The sequence below is a fragment of the Hakea prostrata genome, chromosome 9 (genome assembly GCF_041222555.1).
Source record: "Hakea prostrata isolate BN-2017 chromosome 9, UWA_Hpros_2, whole genome shotgun sequence".
Lineage (NCBI taxonomy): Eukaryota > Viridiplantae > Streptophyta > Magnoliopsida > Proteales > Proteaceae > Hakea > Hakea prostrata.
In genome coordinates this window covers 56,734,187-56,748,126 of record NC_142608.1, presented here as the reverse complement: position 1 = coordinate 56,748,126, position 13,940 = coordinate 56,734,187, and the positions used below count along the sequence as shown (strand labels likewise).

The 13,940-nt window shown below is 38.7% G+C and overlaps 1 protein-coding gene across 1 annotated transcript; it reads right to left on the bottom strand.

Annotated features, from left to right (window-relative positions):
• Nucleotides 1-6,991: 6,991 nt before the first annotated feature.
• On the bottom strand, nucleotides 6,992-11,884 carry LOC149005658 (TMV resistance protein N-like). The gene is made up of 4 exons (XM_089169643.1): nucleotides 11,215-11,884; nucleotides 9,756-10,881; nucleotides 8,228-9,496; nucleotides 6,992-8,104 (listed from the first exon to the last, which is right to left on the bottom strand). The coding sequence occupies exons 1-3, from the start codon at nucleotides 11,712-11,714 to the stop codon at nucleotides 9,107-9,109; spliced, it is 2,016 nt and encodes a 671-aa protein (XP_089025769.1). The 5' UTR covers nucleotides 11,715-11,884; the 3' UTR covers nucleotides 6,992-8,104; nucleotides 8,228-9,106.
• Between the last annotated feature and the right edge of the window lie 2,056 nt (nucleotides 11,885-13,940).

The window sequence follows — 13,940 nt, the reverse complement described above, 5'->3', positions numbered from 1 at the left end:
CCTCAGGGTAAGGAACATAAACAGATCAGATCGAGATAAAAACTCGTGACAAACCCATGAGCCAAGAGAGAAACCAACCCAACAAACCAAGAGAGGACAGATCCCCAGAGGTGGGACGGCAACCCCAGAGCAAAGCACAAGCAAAACGGGGGGACAGGGGGGAAAAAAGAGAAGGAGGCGGAAAAGCGGAAAAAGACAAAGAAAGGGGAGCTAGGGAAGGGGGAAACGGAAGGAAGGAAGATAAAAACTGGTGATAAAGGAATGAATCTCCACTCTATTCTCTCTTTTAACCCGATTGATATGAACCCATCCCCATGTAGTGGTTACCCAATTGATGTTGTACTCCAAGGATGAGACGCAAAAGAATCCCGATTGTTTAATGGATGGACCCACAAGGGGAATGATTTGGGTAATAAATCTTTGTAATTCTAGGGTTCGTACCCCCTGTTCTAGACTATTAAGCGAACGGACAAGATCACCCAAAAGGATTGAAACGGAGATAAAAAGGGATGAGTTGAAACGAAAAGGGGGGAGGGCAACAAGCAAGCACAAGCAACGGCTGGCAAGAAGTGTAGGTTTGATTTTTGAATGGACCGACAACATTCTGTAACCCTAGCAAGGTGCGCAAATAAAAGATAATAGGGAGCAAGAGAGGACACTAAATACAGGTAAGGACAGAAATAGCAAACATATACATGAGATAGGTAACACGACAGAACGCTGAATGATAAAGATGGAATCAGACAGGGGACTGATGTACTATCCATGAATGCACAACGTCATGGTATGATAAAGAGTGGAGTGTGATTGTGATGGAAGGATCCATGGGAACGGGGGATACGAAGGGGAATGGGAACAGGGAGTAGACACAGAAGAACAAAGGAGCAGAAGAGGCAGGACCACAGCAACGGAAGGGAAAAGGGGGACCGGACAAGGAAGGAAGCACCAAAGAAGGAGAGGGACAGGCAGAAGGAGGGGAAGAGGGGGGCAGGACCAAGGAGCGGAGGGTGGAGGAGTAGAGAGCATGCCAAAAAGGGAGACCAAGGGAAGGAGTGAAGCAAAGAGAGGAGGAACAGGGAAGGAGAAGAGGGGGGCCAAGGGAAGACGGACCCAAAGATGACAAAGCAGGAAGAAAGAAGAGAAGCCAAGGGGGGAGAGAGGGAAAAGGGAGAGGGGGAACGAGAGGAAGGGAGAGGAGAGACACCAAGAGGAGGGCGGGAACAAAGAGCAAGAGAGAAGAGAAGAGAAAGAAAAAAAAGAGGGAGGGAAAATAGAGAAGGTAAGTTCGGGAAACAGAGAAAAAAGAGAGGAAAGGAAGGAGAGACGAGGAAGAGAAGGAGGGAGAGAAAGAAAGAGAAGGAAGATGAAGAAAGAATTGGGAAGAAAATGAGATGAATTTGGAAAGGAGAGAGAAGAAAAATGAATGATGATATTATTGATAGACTAAAACCATGGGCCGGGGGGGGGGGGGGGGGGGGGGGGGGGGGGGGGGCCCCGGGGGGGGCGGGGGGGGGGGGGGGTATTCCTTCGATCCCTCTGATCAGATCTCAGGACTCCATCTTCTTTCTTTTTGTCTCCGTCGCCATCAGTCTCCTTCCTCGCCTGAAGGATATCTTTCATATTAGCATACTGATTATAGCGAGTTGTCAACTTCGCAATGTTGGCTGGCTTGTTCATGATCAGGAATTCTAACAAATGATCGTCCGTCAAACCTCTGAACATAGCATCATACGCTACTGCTTCATTCAAGTTCTTTATTTGAATTGATTCTTGATTGAATCTTTTCATATAACTTCGAACTGACTCTCCTGATTTTTGGTGAATTGCAGCCAGATTATCCACTATTTTACTACTCTTCATACTACTTTGGAATCTTGAAAAGAATATTTTTGTCAAATCTCTGAAGTCATTAATAGAATCCGGTAACAAACCGAAGAACCAAGTTGTTGCAGAACCTTTCAACGAAGATGGAAGGATCGACATTTTAAAACATCAGAATTACCTGCCAACATCATAACGGAATTGAATTGAGCCAGATGTTCCATTGGATCTGTGCTTCCATCATACATTGTGAATACCGGAAGCTTAAAATTGTGCGGCAATGACGTTGACATAATATCCTTAGAAAATGGATTCTGATTCATTGCTTTTCCACCTTTTCTCCGTTATCTTTGTTCGTCAATTGTTGAATTTGATCATCCAGGATACAAAATCTTTTACTGATTTCAGATCCGTGAACCTCAGATATGCTACCTTCTGACTTCCTTGTTTCTCTTTTATCTCCTCGATCTCCAAAACTTCTACTCTTTTTACTTTGAATATGGCTTAATCGATCGTCCTTGGAGGATCCTTGATCTTCAGCTTCCAGAGGAATATAATTCGAATCTGCACTTTCTCCCGATCCTTCCCTGAGAATCGATCTTCTTTGACCTTCTCTTGACCTCTGGATCTGAGGATTCGGAACAGAAATCGTTTCAGCTCGAGAAAGAGTTCGAGATCTTCTAGCTGGTGAGATCGGAACTCTTCCCTCCGGTTGAATTCCAATTTGCTTGATGAACGTCCTCATCAGATTTTGAGATTCCAGTATTTGACGTTGCATACTTTCAAATCGTTTAGTGATTTGATTCGGATCCAGTTCCAAATGAGAAGCAGCTAGCGTATCTGTGAGTTGTTTCTCTTGTCTTTCAAACATCTCAGCAGGATGAGGTGAGCGATCTTCAGTCATCCTTTGTCTTTGCCGAGTCTGCATAGTCGGAATTTGCAATGCTGGAACCGTTTCTCTTGTTCTCCTTTTTCGGATTTACTCTCCTTGGTTCCCTCTGGCTTGTTTCTGCCATTTCAGTCGGTAATACCTCCTCTTGCTCAGGTGATTGAGCCATGACTTCCGTTTTAAACTTGTTCAAACTACGATTCCCACAGACGGCGCCAAAATGTTGGTGCTAAAATTGCCGATAGCCTTGAACCGCCACCTTCGCACCGAACTCCTCAGATCTAGATTGATATGGTTGGTTTGATTTCCTCTGTCAGTCCCTCGTTCACTGGAAAATGAAACACATCTGTTAGAAACAGTGCCGATCGTCTTGATCGGCTTCGCGTCTCCGACGGTCTAGTTAACTAGGTGAATAAAATTCCTTCGAGCTCGCAGGAGCTTCTAAGCTGTTCTAATGGAGTAAATCAAGCATTATCCAGTGTTTGAGCTAGTCTAAGAGACTTACCTTCTACGAATCCTTCTTTTCCTTTTTATATAGATTTTCCCGTTCATCATGTTTTTAATCATGACCGTCGGATCATAGCTTTTGATTGGATGGTGTTGATCACCTTTTCTTTTTAATCTTGGGCGGACCCATAGATTCCTTCATCTCATCAGCTGAATCCGGTTAAACCTAATTAGACCGGTATAAACCGGAAGTGAATATTTTAGTCACAACAGGAGTTAATATAAAAATCAACAAAATCATACTATTTTTTATGATAGCAAATTCGGAGTTTTCATGGAATCTGTCAGTCCTGTGGGACACATATAATGTTGAAATCTTGAAGATCACGTAATTTTCTATTTTTAATTAATGATATTTTTAAAATAAATAATTTGAGAAAAAAGTCGACTAAGAGTTAGTTTATTTGCATTTTTCATAACCCACTTGAACCTAAAAAACATTGATCACCGGTTAATCTTATGTGGTTCTTACATGCACTCATTAAAATTCACTTTTATCATTTTTAAACTTTACATTGCAGTTTATGTGTTGTATATGTAAAGGGGCTTTTATGTCTTTTACTATTAGAATAGGACAGGGATGTCTTATTTACTTGTTTAGAGGGTATTTGTGTCTTTTCAGTCATTGTATATATTGCTTTTGTATGGGGTTAGGGCATCATATGATTCATTCTTTCTTCTCCTTTGTTCTCGTTTTCTCTAATGTGCGAGTGTGTTCTGCTGGTTCTGGTTACGCCCTAGCCGTGTGCTTCTTCTTCTTGGATTGTTCTCTCATAGAGGTTTAGTAGCTTATGCTGTTGATACGTTGAAGACACTGCGGTTGCTGTTGATGTTCTTGGCCTGCGCATGAAGAGAGTGACTGGTTCAGTCTTGGTTTTAGGTGTAGTCGTTCTATGCTTGTTGTTTCTCTCTTGGTCCATATATAGAGTTCTTATCTCAAGAAGCTTAGGGTTGTAACATGTTCTTGCTATTGGATTATTGCATGACTTAATGAGTTCACTATTCATTATTGGATGTAGGTCCTTGTGACCGAACCAAGTAAATCGTTGGTCTTGTGTTTTCTCTTGTTTCTTGTTTTATTCCGCTGCGATAGGTTGCTATTTCTTAACAGTATGAACATTGTATTACTAAGAAAGAATGGGTGCTTTGAAATGTTTTCTTTGATATTAGCCAGCAGAGGTTTACAATCCGTAGAAGGCAGATTAATTCTGAAACGTTAGTTTTAGCAAAATCCTTGAAGATACCGTCGAGAATCAAAGAAGTTTACCCTCCACAAGAGGTTTTTTAGACTGCTCCTCGGGAAAGCTGGATGAAATTAACATTGGTGGGCGTTAGATAGGGAACCTTTCGCATGCAAGTACTAGAGGAGTCTTCCGTGATGTAAATGGCAGAGTATTACATTTCTTCCATATGTATTTGGGTGTATAGACAAACTTTGAAGCTGAAATGGAGGCTTTTATTTCAAGCATGGAATGGGTGCAGCATCTTCAGTTTAAGAAAGTATGGTTTGAGTGTGTTTCTATTGCTACTGTCGTGCTGCTCCAGAAAGGGATGTTTCCTTGGTGGATTCAACAAAGTTGGAGAGGCGTTTGCTCATATTTCTAGTCATTAGTTTGGAAAATTACTCACTTTTATAGAGACACAAACACTATAGTTGATATCTTGGCAAAACTGGCAACCAAACATATATCCTCAGGTATGGATGTTTCCTGGCCAGCTTTGGTTAAGGAAGATCTAAGCATGGGATGTCTCTGAATGATCAAGATTTCGCTTCTGAAGCATTGTCATTGTATTTGAAATCTTTTGCAACGTGTTTTCCTTTATAGGGAATCCGTGAAATTGGATGTAATGGGGGTAGCTGCTGTTGTGGGTCGACTGACGGTGGTTTCCAAACATGGTGTATTTTGTAATCTTTTTATTTTTTTTTAATATGAATGACCTTTTAGCAAAAAAAAAAAAAAAAAAAAAGTCAAATTTTGAAATATTAATAGTGCATCTAGCTATATGAATTTATGGATTTCAAATTCCTTGTATTATGAATATGATTTTCAATATCAGGTTCGTATAGATCTGGAGTTATGAATTTTACCTAAAAATTAGAATTGTTTAGATTTCATGATTTGAGGTTAAATCCACGGTTTCTTCCAAATTGACTTGTGGGTAAGGGGTGAAATCCAGAGATTTCAAAAAAACTATAAATTTGCACAGTCACAAAAATCACGTCGATCAAATAGTGTTTTAGGATGAATCCACAGATTTCATTCCACAACCAAACATCTAATTTTATAAATTATTGAAATCTATAGATTTGAAATCTCTAGATATTTGAAATCTCCAGACTCATGTAACCAAATCAGGCCCTTAGAAAATTTTACTTAGACTCACATAATTATAGTAATTTTCATTTTCCAAGATGAATAGGAACCAAATCAGTAAATAGGATCATGGAAACCAAATAATTTACTTTTATGATCCATGATTCTATAGATTCTAATTCTTTTATGTCAAAGTCGCCTTTTATATTTCTTAAGCATATTTATATAATTTCATTCCTTAAGCATCATTATGCAATTCCATTAGCATAACCATTTCATTACATTACATCAAGTATCATCATCTAATTACACTTTCATTCATAAACATATATTTCATAGGCATCATTGTGTAGTTCCGTTTCGTTAGCATCATCTTGTAATTCTTTTTCTTTACCTAAACATACATTTTCATTGCATAAACTTTCTTATATCTTCCCAATTCCTCACATAGTTGTGTCATTTCTGATGATAGATAAACAATTAAGAGGTCAACGTACAACAATAGAACCCATAGTTAATAAGAAAGGTACGAAAACGGTTGAACTAGGCCCTAGGAGCTTGATAAAGCCCATATAAAGCATGGTGTTATATAGGAGCACATATAAGTCGGTTGAGTAGTATAAAAAAAACTAGGGGTTGATCCATATAAACCAGGATATACAAAATACACGTGAAAGAATGCATTTTTAACGTTGAGTTGGTGAATGGATCAACGGTTGATAATCACACTAGACAATACATGATGAACAGTGCCGGGATTGATCATAGGACTACATATGTTTCGAGATAGTCAACTCCTTTTTGTTGAAAAATTCTTTAACAACGAAGCGTGCTTTAAATGTTTCAAAATACCATCAAATTTATTGGTGTTGAGGATTATTTGCAGCGGACAACATTCATACATAATTCCAGCATCACGAGACAAAGGAAATAGGATGCTGCTGAGGTTTAACTCGACAAGGAAATATTGTTTACTGTTGGATTGGCAAATATGAAGAGAACTCCTTTGTTGCAACTGTGGCTAAAGGATTAACATCAGGAATGAGAATTGCTCAAGATCAACAGTTGCAGTCGGGCGTAATCTTAACAAACTGGGATCGGATCAAGGAAGCCATACCTAATCCAAAAATTAGATGGCTATTAGAAGCAATTGAAGATCTACTGCTTCTCGCCTCTAAAATAGAGGGAATCCCTATTACCACTGATGAGGATCATGAACTCTTAAAGTCGGCTAACTTGCTTGCATGTATAGCACTAGGAGAGGCAACTCAATGGGACTGGACGAATATACCGTTTAATGTACCATACCAAACTAGTTGTATATTGTTGTTTTTGTATTAACTAAAAATAAAAAAAAAATTTCATACATAATTCCTGAAGAACAAGGATACACGTTTATTTTAAGACAAGGTTTAATGGCAGCATGCCAACTAGAAGGTCTTGGTTCTGTATCAAAGAAATCATGAGTTTCCAGTGAAAATAATTTTCGCTTTTGATTTCGAGCGTAATAGAATTTGAGACATTCAATGTAGTTGGACATGGATTTGATAGCAAAGGAAACGACATTGTGTGAAAAATCCTACTCCTGCAGCTCCGTTACAAAGTTTAAAAAAAAAATCACACAGTGAAGAGACAAAGGAAACAGCTGTTACGCATAGTGTTTCAAATTAGAAAGACTCAAGAATTACTCCAGAAGAAGACAGACGTACAAAAAACTAATTGGCACCTACTACAACTGTAAAAAACTACTTGATACTTACAAATCTACTTGTCACCTTGATATGCTTTTGGTGACGTGGAATGTTGTTCGACTTCGATAGACCTTCCACCCCCACCAAAGAATGCCAGGTGAAAAAAGCAATGTAAACGGGGAACAAATCAATTTTAAGAAAGAGGTTGAATTATGATGCTGTTCAGGTCTGGAATGATCAACAACAGCTGCCTCATCATCCACGTGATCAAGAACAGTTCTTTCCGAGGCACTTGGAAGTGAGTCAGAATTACTTCCATTAGCAACCATTATTTGGTCAAGAGAAGAAACTGCAGATGCTTCATCCTCCTCGTTATTTCTCACCCTTGACGTCTCTTCCTCTACTTCCACAACCTCAGAAACAGAGCCGAATTCTGACCAGCTTCCCTTGCGTTCTTCATTGTTGTACAAACTGAAGATCGGCTTTTGAATGGATAACTCCCAGAATTTTAACTCTAAACCGACTAGTGGAGCAGGTTTCGAATACTCAGAAAGCCAAATGTCTTGAATCACAATGAAATCTTTTCCTTGCAAAGGACTCCCAAACCAGGCAACACCGTCGAAACGGTGGAGGCAGATGGTATCTCGTCCACTAGTATATTCGACATCCTCAAATCTCAGCGTATGTACATACTCGGTTGCTTTATCTTTCTGATTGATCGTGGCACGAATTCCAAAACTGATGGATACTGGTTCACCATGTTTAATCCGCAAATCATCCACGAATCTGAAAATAATGCTCAAAATTAAACCTTTACAATTAGCCCAATCATCAGCATGGTATTCCCTTTTCTGTGACATTTCTGGTAAACGTAGCGTTCCCTACAAAACATCAGACAGGACAACAGAAGAAATTTAAGTAAATAGAAATATATATATCTTGCTTGCCCAGTGGTTCCAATGAGAATAAAAGATAATGGAGACAAGACTGAAATAACTACTTACCTGCCCATGTATATTTCTCTTTGTATCTGTCCATGCTATGACAGTTAATGACCTCAATATAATCCAAGGACTTTGTACCCTCAAGGCCTTGAATCTCCTTCAGGTTTTCACAATGGCGAAGCTTTAACACCGTCAAATATTGCAGCCTTGAGATGTCGCATGTTCGTACTAGTGAATCGCAGTAGTACAACCTAAGCTCAACTAAACTTAAGGAGACCTCTGGGAGCTCTTCCAACAGCTTGCACTGCCAAAGGTCTAATCTCCTCAACCTCCCAAGGTGGGAGAAATCTATCGGAAGAAATTTTAGATTCCAAGACATTTTCAACACCTCTAATTTTGAGAGCATTGAAAAATCCTCAAGCAATTTTGAAATATTGGTTGATATCAAATTAAGGGTATGCAAGCGCCACATCATTCTACCCATTGATCTTGGTAGCTTCAGTAGTCTAGAGCACCCTGAAGTACTTAATACTTCAAGATTCTCCAATAGTCCAACACTGTCAGGAAGTTCTTCAATCCCTTCAAAATCATCATCTGCAATGTCATATTCATTTTCTCTTTCACCATCGAAATCATATTTATCCAAATTGAGCTCAATCAAGATTTTCAGATCACCAATGAACTCAGGCAACTTCTTGAGTGCCGAGCATCCAACGAGCTTAAGATTATTCAGAGAACTCAGTTTGGAAACATTGTCTGGAAGCTCTTTCATCGATGTAAATGACAAGTTAAAATATTTGAGCCCACTCAATTGCCCAATGGACTCATCCAAACTTTCCAGCTTTGGACAGTATGAGAGATCCAAATGCTCCAAAGAAGGAAACCAGGAAAAGTTTGGGGACTTAGAAAGATTATCACAGTGACTAAGATCGAGAACTTTCAAATTTTGGAACCGCCGTCATACAAAGGGAAAATATATACCTTATCGGTAAAAAAATAATAATCAAATAAGAAAGAAAAAAAAGAAGCTAAATATTTTACCTCATTCACATCTCGAGGACCAACACTCCATCCTTGTACAATCGAGAATCCTGATAGTTTGAGATAAACGAGACCCTTGTGATAAAAGTTGGTCGATATAATATCCCAAGGGCATTTTGTCCACCTAAACCATTTTAACATAGAAGGAAGGCTGCAGAAGTTTCCATTGACACTTTCTGAAGTAATGTCAAGAAATCTAAGATTTGGCATCATCTCAAAGTGATGTTGATGTAAACAAACATCTGATAAGCCAGTATGAAGGATCAAGCTTGTTATCATATTAGTTCCCTACAAAAGAAAATTTGTCCAAGTGAATAAAAATTGATGGATACCAGCAAATGAATAAATGAATACATAATGGGCAGTCAAAAGAATGCATGAAGGGTCATGCCTTTTGACATGTTAATTCCCTATAATAGAAAAATAATTCAAGAAAAACAGAAACTGATGGACTGATAAAGTGGGTTCAAATCAACATTCAAGTTCAATTTAAAATATAATGTTATTTATTGCATGAGGAAAAAGAAAAGAAATACTTGAGTGTTACCGTGTTTTTGTCTAATACTTGCAAGATGTCATCACGAGACCACAACCTATTGCGCTTACTTAGATCCATAGGATTTTCTTCTAGAACAATCCCTCTTCCCATATCTCGTATTTGATCATGCATCTTTAATTGGGCACATTTAGAAATATGGTCAACTTCAAATGTAATAAGGGATCTTTGAATTAATCTTGGTATAGCAGACCTTGGATTATAGCCACATGCTTGCCATATGGAAATCAGAACTTCTTTTTCCCATCCAATAAAAAAACATGCTGCATCAAGGAAAATTTCTTTTAGATAAAGCCCTTTTAGGTTATCATAGCTTATCCTCAACCTTTTCTGGACATCACTATGAGGAATTTCTTTCAATTCCTGTAATGTACTTTTCCATTCATCTCTGTTTCTTGTGTCTGACAACCAAGACCCAAGCACCTCTAGAGTTAGAGGTAACCCTCCTGAATAGGTTGCCACATTTTCTGAAAGTTGCAGAAAACTTTCCGGAGGTTGCTCAACTCCAAAGGCATGTAGACTAAAGAGTGTAAGAGATTGGTTGTGATCCAACTCCGGAGGCTTATATATATTTTTTTTGTCAACTTTGGCCACATTCAAAACATGCTCATCTCTCGTTGTTATTAAAACCTTGCTTCCTGGGCCAAACCAATTAAGTCTACCAGCCAAAGCATCTATCTGATCCTTATTGTCCACGTCATCAAGAACAAGAAAAACTTTTCTATTGCAAACTCTTTCTTCAATCAATTGTTTTCCTCTATGAAGATTTTGTATGTCAAAGTCGCCTTTGAAAATTTCCTTTAAGAATTGATTCTGCAAAAACAGTAGACCATTGAATTGTGCTGCATGTTCTCTAATATCTGAAAGAAAACAATGCTTATCGAAGGTTGAGAGGATGATGTTATAGACAGCCTTGGCAAGAGTCGTCTTCCCAATACCGCCAAAACCCCAAATTCCCACGAACCGAACATCATCAGAGGCAATATTTAATAACGATAATAAATCCTTTACTCTAGAATCCATGTCAATAAGGTAATCATTCTCAGCCAATCTTTTCCTGTCCGTCAATTCACATAGAGCCCTATGGACAACATCCTCAATACATTCTGCCAGATTACTGTAATTATATAAAACAAAAATCAGAAGAACAACCAAAGGAATGCAAATATCAAATAGAAAGAATGTTAGAGATTAGAAATCTGTTTTGTTGTAAAAGTTGTCACTTACTGTAAACATTCATGTATAAACATAAGTTACAGATCTCACATTATTGAGATCAATCGTTCCTCCATTTCGTTACATTGTCTTACAAAGAAGAATAAACGAACTTAAACGTTGGAAATGAAACCAGTAAATGTAATGGTGATGGATGGAAATAAAATGGGTTACAGAAAAAACAGAGAAGAAGAAAAATAAAAAAAGAGAAGAAGTTTGTGTTATGGAAACTTACTCAGTGCTACTTACAACTACTCCTTTCAAATTCCCTGCCACGTTCAAAGCTTCTTTCCAAGCCTTTACTTCTCGGGGATCATATCTCTTGTTGTGTTTAAGAAATGCATTTTCAAAACTTCTAGTCTGATGCCGAACATCCGATGGGTCAACGTCGAAGAATATGGGCAAGATTATTTGATCGTTGGATCTGTAACAGTCAACCATCATAGCAAGTTCTCGCAGGCACCATTTGCTTTCCGCATAACCATTTGAGAAGACTGGGATGGAGATCATAGAACCCCTAATTGCTTTAAGGATGGTTGGGCCAATTTCTTCTCCAACCCACAATTCTTTACTATCAAGAAAAGCATTGATTCCTCTGTCTGTCAAAGATCTGTGGAGGAAGCTAATGAAGTTGTTGCGCGTATCTTCACCTCTAAAGCTTAGAAACACATCATAAATAGAAGAAGATCCGACCTTGGAGCCAGCAGAAGGGGAAGCCCCATCTTGTGTCGCCATGAAGTTAAAGTTAAAAAGTTGTAATTGCAGAGTAGCAGGAAAGTTAAAATGCTCAAATAGCTCAGTATCCTCTCAAGAAACTCTCTTGTTTTATTAATCCGTTTTCAATCCATATTAGACACCGTGACTAAATTGCCTTCAAAATTTTGCCCCTCTCACACCGTCTTTGACAAAGCAACACAGTTTTTAATGAAACCCCGTCACGTTCTTCCTTAACAGAGAAATCTGAATTTCATTTCATTTCACCGACTAATCTTGCTTTTAAATTAAATAATTCAAAGTGTCTTCATCATGAGCGGAAAGACCGTTTTGGCTTCATTGCAGCGGCTGCATGTGCAGCCAATGGTTGACTAATCTTGCTTTTAAATTAAATAATTCAAAGTGTCTTCATCATCATGAGCGGAAAGACCGCTTTCGCTTCATTGCAGCGGGTGCATGTGCAGCCAATGGTTGAATGTACAGTTATACGTGCACTTTAATCTAAACCGTTTAATTTAATAGTTCAGATGTTGGATAGGTGTACTGACTGTCCATCTAGTTGTTGACTTGGGTGCAGTCGCTGCACCCAAGCAAAGCCCTCGAAAGACCCTGCTGATGTAAGGAGGCGGTGAATAAAATAATGAAAGTAGTCGACAACGCGTAATCCCCCAGTCGGGAGTGGGGACAAGTGGACAATCCAACGGCCCAATTAACTTTTATTTATTTATTTATTAATTATCAAAACCAGTAATCAATCAGGAGGTTTGGCCACTTTATCATGTGGGAATGCGCTGTGAAATGATTTAAATTATTAATTTATTAATAAAATAATAATAATAACAATAAAAAAAGCACGTAACCGAATCTTTCTGCCCACCCCCCTCCAAAAACCAAAACTCGACATCAGCCAGCCACCCAAGAAAAAAGGAAAAATACCCCAAGACACAGTTACTGGGACGTTTGGGAGGAAATACCCGTCAAAGACAGTTTGCTTATTCAGCTCCCTATAATCAATAACCAATCGTGATTTATTTCGCTTGGTTTCACTGGGCCTCTGTTCCTAAAAAAGGCAGGACTGATGTGAGGACTTGTGGTGCTACAGATTAAGTCATATTTAAATAACTCATTGATATGCATTCTAAAGTCTTCTACATCATCTTTTGAGTATCGCATAGGTCTTACCCTAATTATAACTTATGAATACTTAGGGTCCTTAAACCAAATGGTAGAGAGTTTGGGGGGGGGGGGGAAGATCACTACAACTCCTCCCCGCAAAACCCCCTAGGGGATGGAAAGGGGAAGAAAGGGGCCCCCCCATTCTTCCACCCCCCCCCCCCCCCCCCACGGGGCCATATGTTTTTTTCCCACCCCTTTTTCCCACCGCCAGCCAAGGGTCTTATGAGTTTAAGATCGCTACACCGGTGACTAATATGATGGAAGGATAATTAGAAAACAAGGGACCCTGACTTCTATCATAGGATATTGTGCGTTTGCGCTTGCTTTTATTTCACAAACATCCATCTAGTTGTTCTTACCTTACCTTTAACATTTTTTTTTTTTTTTTGAATTCGAAGAGTTTATATATAGGGTGGTGGGAATATTACTAATATAGGTACCGCCGGATGGATGCGAATCCAAGACTTCCCTGTGGGAAGTTGGGCTTTTAACCACTCTACTAATCCACCATTGGCATACCTTACCTTTAACATTGTTCCTACTCATCACGGAAGATGCAAACAGTAGGAAATTCTATAGATTGTGATATTATATTCTGAAATCTGATTAATAAAAGATTCTTTTCTACTAAAAAAAAAAAAAATTATCAAGGAAGCTTCAGCTTGCTTCATTGGTAAATCATATCAGAATGGTCAATCCATTCACCAATTGGAGGATCATTTATGTTCCTCACTTCTCTTGGAAAGTCATAGTGGGGTTTATAGTTACACCTTCTGCTTTTTGACGAGAGTTTCGTACATCATTCTTGGGTATTTTTATGATATCTTTTACAATATCGTCATTGTAATCTTTTAAGAGATGTAGTAAAATTTCTTCAACTTTATCCTTAGCAGATCTCATTGATGTGTAAGTCTTATGGTATAAAGCTTTGATTTTTCAATTGAAAAAATGCCTGTACTGTTCAGAGAGAGGACTGTGAATAAAAAGTAAAAATGGACGTCCAAACTCAATCAAGAAAGTCAAAAAAACGTCTGTTGTCGCATATGGCAAATGAGATTTGTCTACTGGGGA

Coding starts and splice junctions, on each gene's coding strand:
- LOC149005658 (XM_089169643.1), bottom strand. CDS start 11,714: ATGGCGACACAAGATGGGGCTTCCCCTTCTGCTGGCTCCAAGGTCGGA. Junction 10,882..11,214: donor GTAGTTGTAAGTAGCACTGA/GTAAGTTTCCAT, acceptor ATATAATTACAG/TAATCTGGCAGAATGTATTG. Junction 9,497..9,755: donor AAGTATTAGACAAAAACACG/GTAACACTCAAG, acceptor TTTCTTTTGTAG/GGAACTAATATGATAACAAG.